The 12,035-nt window shown below is 39.9% G+C and overlaps 2 protein-coding genes across 2 annotated transcripts in view; one reads left to right on the forward strand and one right to left on the reverse strand.

The window, feature by feature from the left end:
* Positions 1 to 4,157, reverse strand: part of TNIP3 (TNFAIP3 interacting protein 3) — a 63,303-nt gene extending 59,146 nt beyond the window's left edge. Inside the window, exon 1 of the mRNA XM_081925523.1 lies at positions 4,098 to 4,157. Coding sequence (XP_081781649.1) covers positions 4,098 to 4,129 — 32 coding nt within the window. The 5' untranslated portion in view covers positions 4,130 to 4,157. The remainder of the gene's footprint in view (positions 1 to 4,097) is intronic.
* The window catches only part of LOC309377774 (dynein light chain roadblock-type 2), a 384,929-nt gene that overhangs the window by 338,677 nt on the left and 34,217 nt on the right, over positions 1 to 12,035 (forward strand). The gene's annotated exons all lie outside the window — the stretch shown is intronic.

The following is a 12,035-nucleotide window of genomic DNA, read 5'->3' on the forward strand; positions in this document are numbered from 1 at the left end:
TCCGGACAGCGCTGGCCCCTGGCCTCTTAAGTGAGATGGGCGCACAACCCCAGAGTCTGTCAAGACTGGCCCGTACGGGCAGGGGTACCTTTACCTTTACCTTTTACCTTCCATCAAAAAGTTGCTCCTAGTGGTCAACCAACATCAACCCTCCTGTAATGTAAGCCCTTTAGGGCTATGTCCTACTATACCTTTAAAGCACATTCTAAGCACATTCTCTCCCTCTAAGAATTCTGGACACGGTAGCTTGTTAAGGGTTTCTAGGAATTGTAACGCTGTGAAACATAAACTACAGTGCCAATAATTATTGCAGAGAAGGAATGTGCTTTAAATGTGTACACAGCCTAGGCCTACTCCTGTCTACTAGAGCAGCAGAGAACAGTTGTGTCTGTGTTACTAATTTTCTTAGAACTGATCAAATATTGTTGATAGTCCTGTGGTGTGTCTCCATGGAAGCTAAAATGACCCAAGAAGCTAGGTGATGGTCAGAGAAGATGGCTGGTCCAGATCGCCTGCTTCAAATCCAGCCAGGGAGAGGGGACAAGGTGCTTCTATGGCTGTGAACACTCCATATATTTAAAACCTACCCCTCCACACACAAACACAAAGAATCCTGGGAACTGTAGTTTATTAAGGGTGCTGTGAATTGTAGCTCTGTGAGGGGTGAAGTACAGTTACCACAATTGTTAAACACGGGGTGTGCTTTAAATTATTGTGTGTACTCAGCCTGTCTGGAAGGAAACAGACTGCAGTTTGAGAGAGGCAGATAAAGGCAGTGAGCTGTACAGTGGTACCTCGGGTTACATACGCTTCAGGTTACATATGCTTCAGGTTACAGACTCTGCTAACCCAGAAATAGTGCTTCAGGTTAAGAACTTTGCTTCAAGATGAGAACAGAAATCATGCTCCGGTGGTGCGGCAGCAGCAGGAGGCCCCATTAGCTAAAGTGGTGCTTCAGGTTAAGAACAGTTTCAGGTTAAGAACAGACCTCCGGAACGAATTAAGTACTTAACCCGAGGTACCACTGTATTTTGGAATCTGTAAACTAACAGCATTTTTGGGTGCTAGCTGTTTTAGTAGCCTTTGGCTGGATGTCAAAGCTTCTAGGCTGTGTTCCTCTACCTAGACTCAACCTGTATATCCGTAAACAAGTGCAAATACTGTAAATGTCCATAAGCTTCCAGTGGCCTCCTTGGAAAGGAAACCAAATGCTGTACCCCTAGAACTTCTCACTGCTTGGAGAAGTAGGGTGACAATTAAGAATGTGATCTGCACAACAAAGAGAAAATAAGTGCAGGTTTCATTCAATCCTGTTTCAACCCTATAAACGCCTCCATGCTTCTGTTCCCCTTATGAAAAAAGGAATGGTGCTTTTAAAGAACAGTTAATCGTCAGCAGCTGTTTAGCTGTGAAATGACACATTTGGAATAGAACAGTGCTGCTAATATGGACTGAACCAGTTGTTTCCTAATAGCTTTGGCTTAATTTTCAAGAGCCATATGACTAACAACAAAAGAAAACATGTTCTTCATGGAAATATATGGTTTCCATAGCCTAAGTTTTGTTGTCTATGCCCTGGTAACCTCTAGGTTAGATTACTGCAATGTGTTATACGTGGGGCTGCTGATGGTTCAGAAAATTCAGCTGGTGCAGAATTCAGTGGCCTATTTCCTTGCCAGTTTGAGCATATAGCACCAATCCTGGCCCAGCTGTACTAGTTGCCAGTTAGTTTCCAGGCCCAATTCAAAGTTCTGGTTTTGACCTATAAAGCTTTAAACAGCTCAGGACCGCAGTACCTCAAGGACCGTCTCTCTCCATATGAACCCACCTGGACCCTGCAATCATCATTTGAAGCCTTTCTTTGTGTCCCTCCATCACAAAAGATCTGGAGGGTGGCAACACAAGAACAAGCCTTTTCTGTGGTTGCTCCCTGTTTGTGGAATGCTCTCCCCAGGGAAGCTTTCTTGGTGCCTTCATTACACATCTTTAGGCACCGGGCAAAAACATGCCTCCTCTCCCAGGCCTTTAGCTAATTAAACAATTTATGGTCATTTTAACTGTGGGGAAGGGGCTATTGTTTTTGTTTGTTACTATGTTGTTGTTTTTTATGGTTTTTATAATCTAAACTGCCCTATGATCCTCAGATGAAAGTTGGTATAGAAATTTTAATAATAACAACAACAATAGAAATAGATGACAGTAGGAGCCAAAGATCTTTCCCTCCTGCTGTGGCTTGGGGACAGTGGCAAATAACCAAAGTGTATTAAATTCTGAGACACTGAGAGCTGCATTTTTTCAGCCAAGAGGAATAGCCTTCATTTGTGCACAATTGCTCAGTACATGCTGACTGTTGCTATAGCTGCTGTCGCTCCTTCCGTCTAAAGGAACTATGCATAGAAGAGCAAGAAAAGGACTACACTGGACTACTTTGAGGCAGGGAGATCATATGAGATGACAGGCTAGAATACACAGGATTAATATAGATGGCGGCTAGTGTCCTGTGTGCACTGCTTTCCCAAAACAGCAGTGAAGTGCAATGAATGCAGAGTTAATGGGAATGTGTATGCAGTCTAAGCCTTGACCTTTATCTGAAGTTTCTACAGGAGTGGTGATAGAAGTTCACACCACAGTATGGGGATTCCTGCATTGTGGTCTGCAAGGATTCTTCCTTCTTGATCTCTCTTGTTTTTATCAGTTTTAGAAGCTATTTTTAATCTTCTCTGGCTGACCTTTGCTGGGATATGTTGAGTTTATTCTGAGATACCTTTTTAATATTTTTCTAGATTTTAAAAAATAAATAAATGGATGTTAATACATGTTCTTGGAGTGAGTTTATATCTCCATCACAACTTAAGGCAATGCAACCTAGAACAGTTTTCTTCTTCCTGGTGATACTTTAGAGGCAAGGCAAATGTTCACAATACCACCTAACTAAATTTAATCTCAAAGTGACATTTGTTATTTCCATCAGGGATGATAATTGCACAATAGCATGAATGTTGCCTCTTTTATTTTTTATTTTTTTATTGTATATTTTTAAAATTAATAATGTGGTGGTTGGTGTCTTGACTGCTGTATTAGCAGAAAGGCTTGGTAAATCATTCTAATAAAATAATAAACATAAATAAACATAATTTCTTGCCTTGTTTTTGATCTGATTTACAGAATTATGACTATTATGACTAAAATTGTCATAATTCACAGTGAATAAGCCAGTCAGAAACAACTGTGCCCAACCAAAATAATTACCTCTTGCTCTCATCTTAAGCTACAAAACAAATTATGAATGTTTCCTGAAAGTCTTCTTGAGAGGTGCTAACTGATGGGGGCTGAATTTTGCCAGGCCAATGAGGTGTTACGTATTCAGGAGTGTGGAAAAACAGAATCACTAATAGAGATATCTAAACAAGCAAATTAGAGCTGCTTCAGATCTCCATATATGATGAAAGCAGTCAGGGAAGAGAATCTGTTCACAGATAATGGAAAACTAAGATGGAGGGGAAACCCAAAAAGTGATCTGCTTTTGTGCTAGTGATTTGAAGCTGCAGTAATCCAATGAGGATCCCCCTGCTCATAGTCACCTTGACAATTGGTTCAAATCTCACATGCCCATGCATCTCAAATATATAATCTGATGAATATCACTTAGGCTGTAATCCTGCACAAAGCTATTTTGGAATAAAATCCCACTGAGTTCAGTGGAGGCTAACACCAAGAAAACTTGCCCGGGATCAGGCTACATGTCACTTCAAATGTGAATAGACAGGATTAAGCACATTGGCGCACGTGCTTTGTGCACTGCAGTCTCGGAAGCTGATAAATCAGGAACTGGCGTCTTTCAATCACACCCTTACATTAGTTTTGTTTCTCTTTTATTTCACTGATAGATCGTGCAGAACCCATCCACTTCTTGGCACCTGTTGCAGTTAATCTAGTTTCACTAATATCTGATAGTTCAGGCTTTAGAATATTTGCCAGCTTGAGCCATATTAGAATGATTACTTTAAATAAATAAATAAAAAGAGCAGTTTCAGTTTATTTGAGGTATCACAAGTCTTCACCAAAAAGCAAAGTAAAACGTATAGAACTGTTAATACCTTTCTGAATCCGATGGATGACCGCTATGCATATCAAGAAACTTCCAAGAGCCTTCCTGGTCACTCTAATAATTAAAAAAAGGGGGAGAGGGTTTGTTTACTTACTTACTTACTTACTTACTTACTTACTTACTTACTTACTTTCTATACAGCATTTCATCTGAGAATCTTATGGTGGTTTACAATATAAAAACACAAAAAGTATCTAACATAGTAATAAACAGAAACACTACCCCCCCCCCGAAACACAGTTTAAAAGTTCATATATTGAACTTTTGATTTGGCCTGGTGCCTAACGATATATAATGCTGGCTCCAAGTGAGCCTCTCCAGGGACTGCATTTCACAAATGGGGTGCCACCGCAGAAAAGGCCTATTCTTATGTTTCCACCCTTTGGACTTCTCATGAGGGGGGGAGACAAATGAAGAAGGGCCCCCAATGATGATTGCAGGATCTGTGTTGGTTCACACAGGGAGAGGCAGTCCTTGGGTTATTGCAGTCCTGAGCCATTTAAGCCTTTATGGGTCAAAACCAGCACTTTGAATTGGGTCCAGAAACTAATCGGCAGCCAGTGCAGCCAGGCCATGATTCATGTTATATGCTCAAACTGTCTTGCCCTGATGAGCAACCTGAGATTAGTGCTAACGTTAGAAAGACATGTTTTTCCCCCAAGGTTTTTTGCAGGACTTTAAAAGTCAAAAAGGCAATCCTGCTACCGCCACAATAACAAGAGAATGATAAACAACTAGATCACAAGATTGTTAGTAAGATGTACATATACTTTTCAAGCCAGAATAACTCTTCTATACAGGGTTCGGCTTTTAAAGTCTTCCTGTGCATGTCTAAAGTACATCTTGTCTGGTCTTGTTATCCTACTGGCGCATTTGATGTGAACACTGTCTCGTCCCCAGTCAGGAATATTGCCTTGAAAGTTTAGTGCAAAATCACATTAAATTGCACCACTTCTCAATCAAAACATTGATGAAAGGAACTGGGATTAAAAATGTTGTAATCTTTTTTCTACCTTCTTGTGACATGATTTTGTACTGCACTGAGTGAGAGAACCTTTTGCTCCTCCATCCCTACCCATTCCTGGGGATGCAAATAGGGGCAGCCACCTTGGGATCTGTGCCATGCTGCCCAGCTGCCTCCCACCCACATGATGAGACCCTCCACTGCCTTTCTTCCTAGATCAAGCCACAGAGAGATGAAGCAGAAGGCCTTGGCAGAACTGTCTCAGCTAAAGCAGTGCACAAAATGTAAAGAAGAGGCGGAACAGAGGCCAGAATTACTAAAGTTGTGCACGCTCCGCAAAATAACACAACAGAAAGTAAGTTGCATCACCACCATTGCCATGAAAAGGATGAGGGATAGTAGAGGCAGCGGTGGGGGGTGGAGAAGAATGTATGGGGAGGTACACACTGTGATTTGCCTTGGACCCCACTCTGGAATGGCCCTGGTATCAGTGTATTTTTGCACACCTTGCTATTTTTATGATTTGAAAACCACTTTGTTTTGTTTTTATTTTGCAACATTTACATACTGCTTGATTGAAAGTGTATAATAATAATAATAATAATATGATTTATATTAATGAGATATTGAAAAAGCATTCAAAAGACAGTGAAAATAAAGAGTATGCAAAAATAGAGTTTATAATACACGTCAGCATTCTACATGTCTGGATAGTGTTGCCTACACACACAAAATGTTTTATGCACGCATGAAAAGAATACGGTGAAGAAACGTGGTTGATGCCAATAGGCAGGGAGTTCTGGAGTTTGGTGCTGCCACATTGAATGTGGCATTTTATTACAAATGCAGAAGTAGTATTATGTGGCAGCTCCCTGTCAGTTCCACATATCCAAGTGGTCAAGTGGGGCATATGCAGGTTAAGGGGATGTGTGCTTGTGCAACACACCAGCTAAAATAATGAGAAAGTTCCCCATTCAAATTCTGCTTCCTTCTCCAGCTATAAAGCAAGCCACTCAGCATCACCCCATATTATTTACGTATTTTTCGCTCTATAGGACGCACTTTTCCCCCTCCAAAAATTAAGGGGGAAAGTGTGTGCGTCCTATGGAGTGAATCCAGGCTTCAGGAACTATCCACAAGCCTGCAGTCTGAAGCCTGGGGAGCGCAGAACCAACTAAATTTTTTTTCTTTATTTCCCCCCCTAAAAACTAGGTGTGCCCTATGGTCCGGTGCGCCCTATGGAGCAAAAAATACGGTACATACCTTAATTATTGTTAGTAAAGATTACTGATATACTGTTTGTGAAGTTCTCAGACCAGTCCGTGAAATACAATTAGCATGAAAATCAACTCCAGGATAGTCCTTGCCTCACATGTAATAGGGAGCTGATTTTAGCTATGTTAAAATGTGCAAAGATTTAAAACTATTTTCTGGTGAAGTAACGACAACTATGTTTAAAATATTTTTATCAAGCAGACAAAAAGAAATGACAGCTGACTTCCTTGAGAATATGACTTATGAGAAATGCAACACAATTTAGCCAAAAAAATCCAGCACAAAGTTTTTAAAATTACATGCTACCTAATAAGTGTAGCAACCAAAAACAAAAACCACATTCCTGAAATTTTTACTATATTATTATTAATAATAAACCATTATGGTTATTTGTTTAAAAGCAACAAATGAAGAGCCACAGTCAACAAACAATCTGAACTGTTTGGATTTCAGCTAATTAAAACCTAGGGGCTCAGCTGATTTTTACTAGTGTGACGGTTTATTGAACAAAATACAGTCAACTTGCTTATCCTCCTAACTCATCTCCAGCAGGTATTACACGTGTTTTATGATGCCATTTTAAGCACACTCTCTTTGCAGTCAATTATGTTTATATGAGTGCAAATACCTTCCAAGTTAATGGCCAAAATCCAATACAGAGCGAAGCTGCAATTTTCTGAACACAGTTGGTCTTACGTCTAAGTAAAGACCTATAGAACTGGAACTATGGCTCCAACGGTTTAAGGCTACAATTTGATACCCACATACCTGAGAGTAATCCCCACTGAACCCAATAGGTTTTACTTCAGAGTAGGTATACATAGGATTTAACAACAAGTGCACCTAACTCTGTATTTGATTATGGTTTATATGTTTGGGATAATCGTTATACTAAGTTTTGTTTGATCTTAAAAACTGTCTACACTACAGCTTCTACAGAGATGCATATCTGCTGATATACCTTGACCATATTCATACAAAGGTCTGAAAGGAAAAAAGAGAAGAAACTGAAAATCTAGCTAATAAGTAACTCACAAACAAAATGAAATAATATCTTATCAGGACCAACCAATGATCAGAAAATGATGCACGGATTTTTGAGTGCTGCATTTTTCAAGCTAAAATATATAAGTAATTTTTGTAAAGGTGCATATTTTTTTAAAAAAATGAAATGAATTATTTAAAAACTTGAAAAACTGTGTAAACTATGTATCTAAGCAGAACTGAAGTAAAGGAAAAATAAATCCTCAGGTACTCACCATAGTCAAGAAACTCACTGGTGCTACAATACATTAACCACAGCCTTAATCACAGGACAAAGTGCTTTGATGAGATACATATATATCTCAAAAGGTCACGTTCAGGGAAATCCATTTCTGAAATATCCACAGTTGAAAGACCGCTTAATCATATTGCACAGAAGCACAACCTACATAGTTCAAACTGAAAGTACTCAAAATGAAAGAGCACAGAGGATTCCCTCTCGTTCTTCCGCCTACCGTGGAACAGAAGCAAAACATTACTCCCACATCAAGTGGAGGGAACACCGTGGGAGAGTCCCCTGACATGGAAAAAGGTTGCATCAACGCCCCCACTCCAGAAATGGTACGATACCCAAATATTGATCTTGAAGTGGCACTGTTTACTGTAAAGTTGAATAAGTCACACTATCATTTCGTGAAATGAACACAAGGCTGGGTTTCATCTGATTAATGATTTGTCGAAATGCTGTATTCTACCATTCATTCACATAGGCTTTTTAACACCCATAATATGCCACTATAGGGATGCAGGTGGCGCTGTGGGTTAAACCACAGAGCCTAGGACTTGCCGATCAGAAGGTCGGCAGTTCGAATCCCCGCAACGGGGTGAGCTCCCTTTGCTTGGTCCCTGCTCCTGCCAACCTAGCAGTTAGAAAGCACATCAAAGTGCAAGTAGATAAATAGGTACAACTCTGGTAGGAAGGTAAACGGCGTTTCCATGCACTGCTCTGGTTTGCCAGAAGCAGCTTAGTCATGCTGGCCACATGACCCAGAAGCTGTACACCAGCTCCCTCCGCCAATAAAATGAAATGAGCGCCGCAACCCCAGAGTAGGTCGTGACTGAACCTAATGGTCAGGGGTCCCTTTACCTTTATGACACTATAGGCAGCACTTGACAGTTTATTTAAAAGTTTCTGAAGGGAAAAGTAGAGGGTGGTTGGTAACTTTTGAACTAGGGACTGGGTATGGGTGGGTTATTCTTTTTCTTCTGTTGTTGTTTTTTCAGTTCTTGGTTTAAAAACCCCATGTCCAGTCATGATAGAGTCTAACCTGCAAAATACCTGGATCAATTACAGAAATCTCATTCAGTGATAATAAGTGAAATAAACACACTCATAAGAACCACTTCATGAACATTTGATCACCACTGCATTGTGTAATAGGAGATAATTATAATTTCCAATGCCTGAGTAGACATGTTGGATTGCTTTGTTAGATGGCGCACGTTCTTCAGGGCTCTAAAGCCTGTGTGAAGCATTTACAAAAGAAGAGGTGCAAAAAGGAAAACAGAAATAGGCTTTGATCAAGCCACTGGGTTGTTTTTGAATTATTACTCAATGAGTTCCAAGGGTCAAACCATACTGTTCCACAATACCTGTAAGTGCCTATTCATTATGAAACAGATGACCTTTCCCTCGCAGCAAAACGAAGAGACCACCCTACCCAACAAAGAAGTCAGGAAGGAAGTGGAGTCGCCTTTAAGAGCAGAACGGAGAAGGGAAATCCTCAAGTTGTGGGAGGAAAATATGAGCTCGCTAACAGGTTTCCTTTGTACTTCGCTACATATCGCCACACTTTTGTTACACAGAACAAACTAATTGGACAATAAAGCATTACATTATTTCTCATACATAACCAAGCCACTTAGAGAGAGACAGAGCAAAAATTGGATTTCTGCCATCCAAATTGTTTTACTGTCCGCTGAAGACATGTTTGTTTAGGAATTTCCATTGGGGAATAATAAGGAAATGAGTTAGAGAAAATTTAATATAATTTTGAAGACAACAGCTTACAATAGTTGATCCCAAGTGCCTTGTAAATGGGTTAGGCTGCAATGCTATGCACATTTACCTGGGAGTAAGCCCCAACGAGCTTAATGGGATTTAATTCTGAGTAGAACTGTCTAGGATCATGCTGTTAATTAGCAGTTGACATGTTGCAATGGGAGTGGGGGGAATCCTCTATGAGGAAGAGAGGGAAACTGGAAAGTCACACAGATATTTGCTCATTTATTTGGAACTAGAGTTAAAACCAGTTTGAGAACTATATCTTCCAGGAAGGAACTTGGAGAGAAAGATATTTTTTTTCCACCTTGAGAGAGTTTCAAGATTTCTCTCTGGGAATGTAATAAAACAAAAGCTTTGACAACACACTTTTGGACATGGGGGGGGGGTTGGTGTGTGGGGAGTCTAGAAAGAGATCCATTATTCAAGAAAAAGCATCTCCTGTTTCTCAGCATAAGTGATGATACACAGGTAGTGTACAATATACTTCTTAACAGGCATGTTTTATTTACAAGCATTTTTACCCTGCTCTTCCTGTACTACTCTTTCACCCATGGCTAACAATATAAACAAAAATTGGGCACAAAAAATTAATACAATAAAGGGCGGAGATATAGCAGATAAAAGGAAAATAAAAACAGATGGTAGATAACAGTAACTTTAAAATACACTGACACTCCATTATCCTAAAACAAAAATGTAATCAACTGGCAGCTAAAGGTCAATCCAGTTTGTGACTAGCCAATCTAGATGCCAAAACTGAGAAGCTACTTACATAAAAAACATTTTAAAAGCCCACTGCATCCAGGAGACCATTTAAGACGACAAATCTTCAGTACAGGCAAATATCTTTCCTGAGTAGCCCAAGGCCACAGCTATAACTTCTCTGTGCACCCATATTTTATTGCATACTTAAAAACCTGCAATCCTAGATCACTTTGCAGTCATTTTCAGAACTGAAGAAGTGTACCGTATATCTTTAATATGGGATGGAAGAGATTATTTTTCTGTATAAGTTATTAGCTCTGTATTCTTCATTAGTGAAAGCTGCCATTATTTTTTGCAGGTTAGCCTTTCAAGCCTGCTCCATCTCAGGTGAGAATGAAGGACAGGGATGGAGAAACCCGTGGACATTCAGAGATGTTCCTGGACCGCAACTCCCATTGTCCCTGGACATTGACTGTGCTGCCTGAGGCTGATGGGCATTGGACTGTGACAGCGTGGTGCTAACAATGCCAAGATTGCAGGTTCGATCCCCGTGTGGGCCAATTTCGACAAGCTGAAGGAGCTACTGGGTGTGATCCCATGGTCAGAAATACTCGATGAGAAGGGAGTCCAAGAAGAATGGGAGTTTCTAAAAGGAGACAAAAAAAATTCCTTCCAGTAGCACCTTAAAGACCAACTAAGTTAGTTCTTGGTATGAGCTTTCGTGTGCATGCACACTTCTTCAGATACATTGAAACAGAAGTCACCAGACCCTTCTATATAGTGAGAAGGTAGGGAGGGGTATTACTCAGAAGGGTGGTGGGAATGGGTGATTGGCAGATAGCTGTGATGAGCCTGTTGACGACTCTTAACGACTGCAATAGGTCTTACAGGAAAAAGCAAGGGGTGAAAAGGTGAAAAATGGCTTTGTCATGTATAATGAGATAAGAATCCAATGTCTTTGTTCAGACCAGGTCTCTCCATGGTTTTAAGTTTGGTAATAAGTTGCAATTCAGCAGCTTCTCTTTCCAGTCTATTTCTGAAATTCCTTTGTAGTAAAACAGCTACTTAGTAAAGTAGAAAGCTTTACTTTGTAAAGTAGCTGTTTTACTACAAAGGAATTTCAGAAATAGACTGGAAAGAGAAGCTGCTGTAACCCGAGGTACATCCAGAAAACAGTTCCCCTTTCCTTATTTTTTTCTCATCTCCCCTGCATCCCTTGCAAGATTTCTTTATATTTAAAAGCTGTGCATTTCACAGGAAGTTGCAATAATTCCCAAATCTGTATTGCTATACTGGGGAAAGGACAGTTGTTACATTTCTGCCTGTCTTTCAGTCATGACAGTCCTTCCAGAAAAAAGATGGAGCATCTCTTGCACTTTAGTACTACTAGCCAGGCATGACCAAGTCCTGGTTTCTGTTTCAATTTAACATGCCTCACTGAAGGGTTAGTCACCAGAATAATACAGAACAGGGTCTTCCCCCACCTCCTCCCCCAGTTTGCTAGTTATGCCCCTATTGTCATTTAGAATTTTTTTTAAAATTTAAATGATTTTATGAGTTTATTGATATACAAAGGTTAGGAGAACGAAATGATATGAAGTGAGCTTATGAATCATACTGCAAAACTGTAAAAAAAATGAAGAATAGAAAATTTAAATAAATAAATGAAATAACTAGAAAATATCATTCATCGAGAAATGTTGAGGGGCATGTAGTTTATGATATGTTATACACTTTTCCCCTCTTCATTTTCTTAGGGTTTTATTGTCCCCCACCAGCAGGTGCACAGAAAGGGGAAGGGGTTCATTACATATGGTTTTATCCATCATTTAGGATGGGGGAGTAATTCAATTCAGTTTGCATTTAAAGACAAACCAACAAATTCACACTTCCCAAAACAATATGTGAACCAAAACAAAGCCATTTTTCAAAAT

The sequence above is a fragment of the Podarcis melisellensis genome (genome assembly GCF_964234715.1).
Source record: "Podarcis melisellensis genome assembly, chromosome: 9".
NCBI classification, from domain to species: domain Eukaryota; kingdom Metazoa; phylum Chordata; class Lepidosauria; order Squamata; family Lacertidae; genus Podarcis; species Podarcis melisellensis.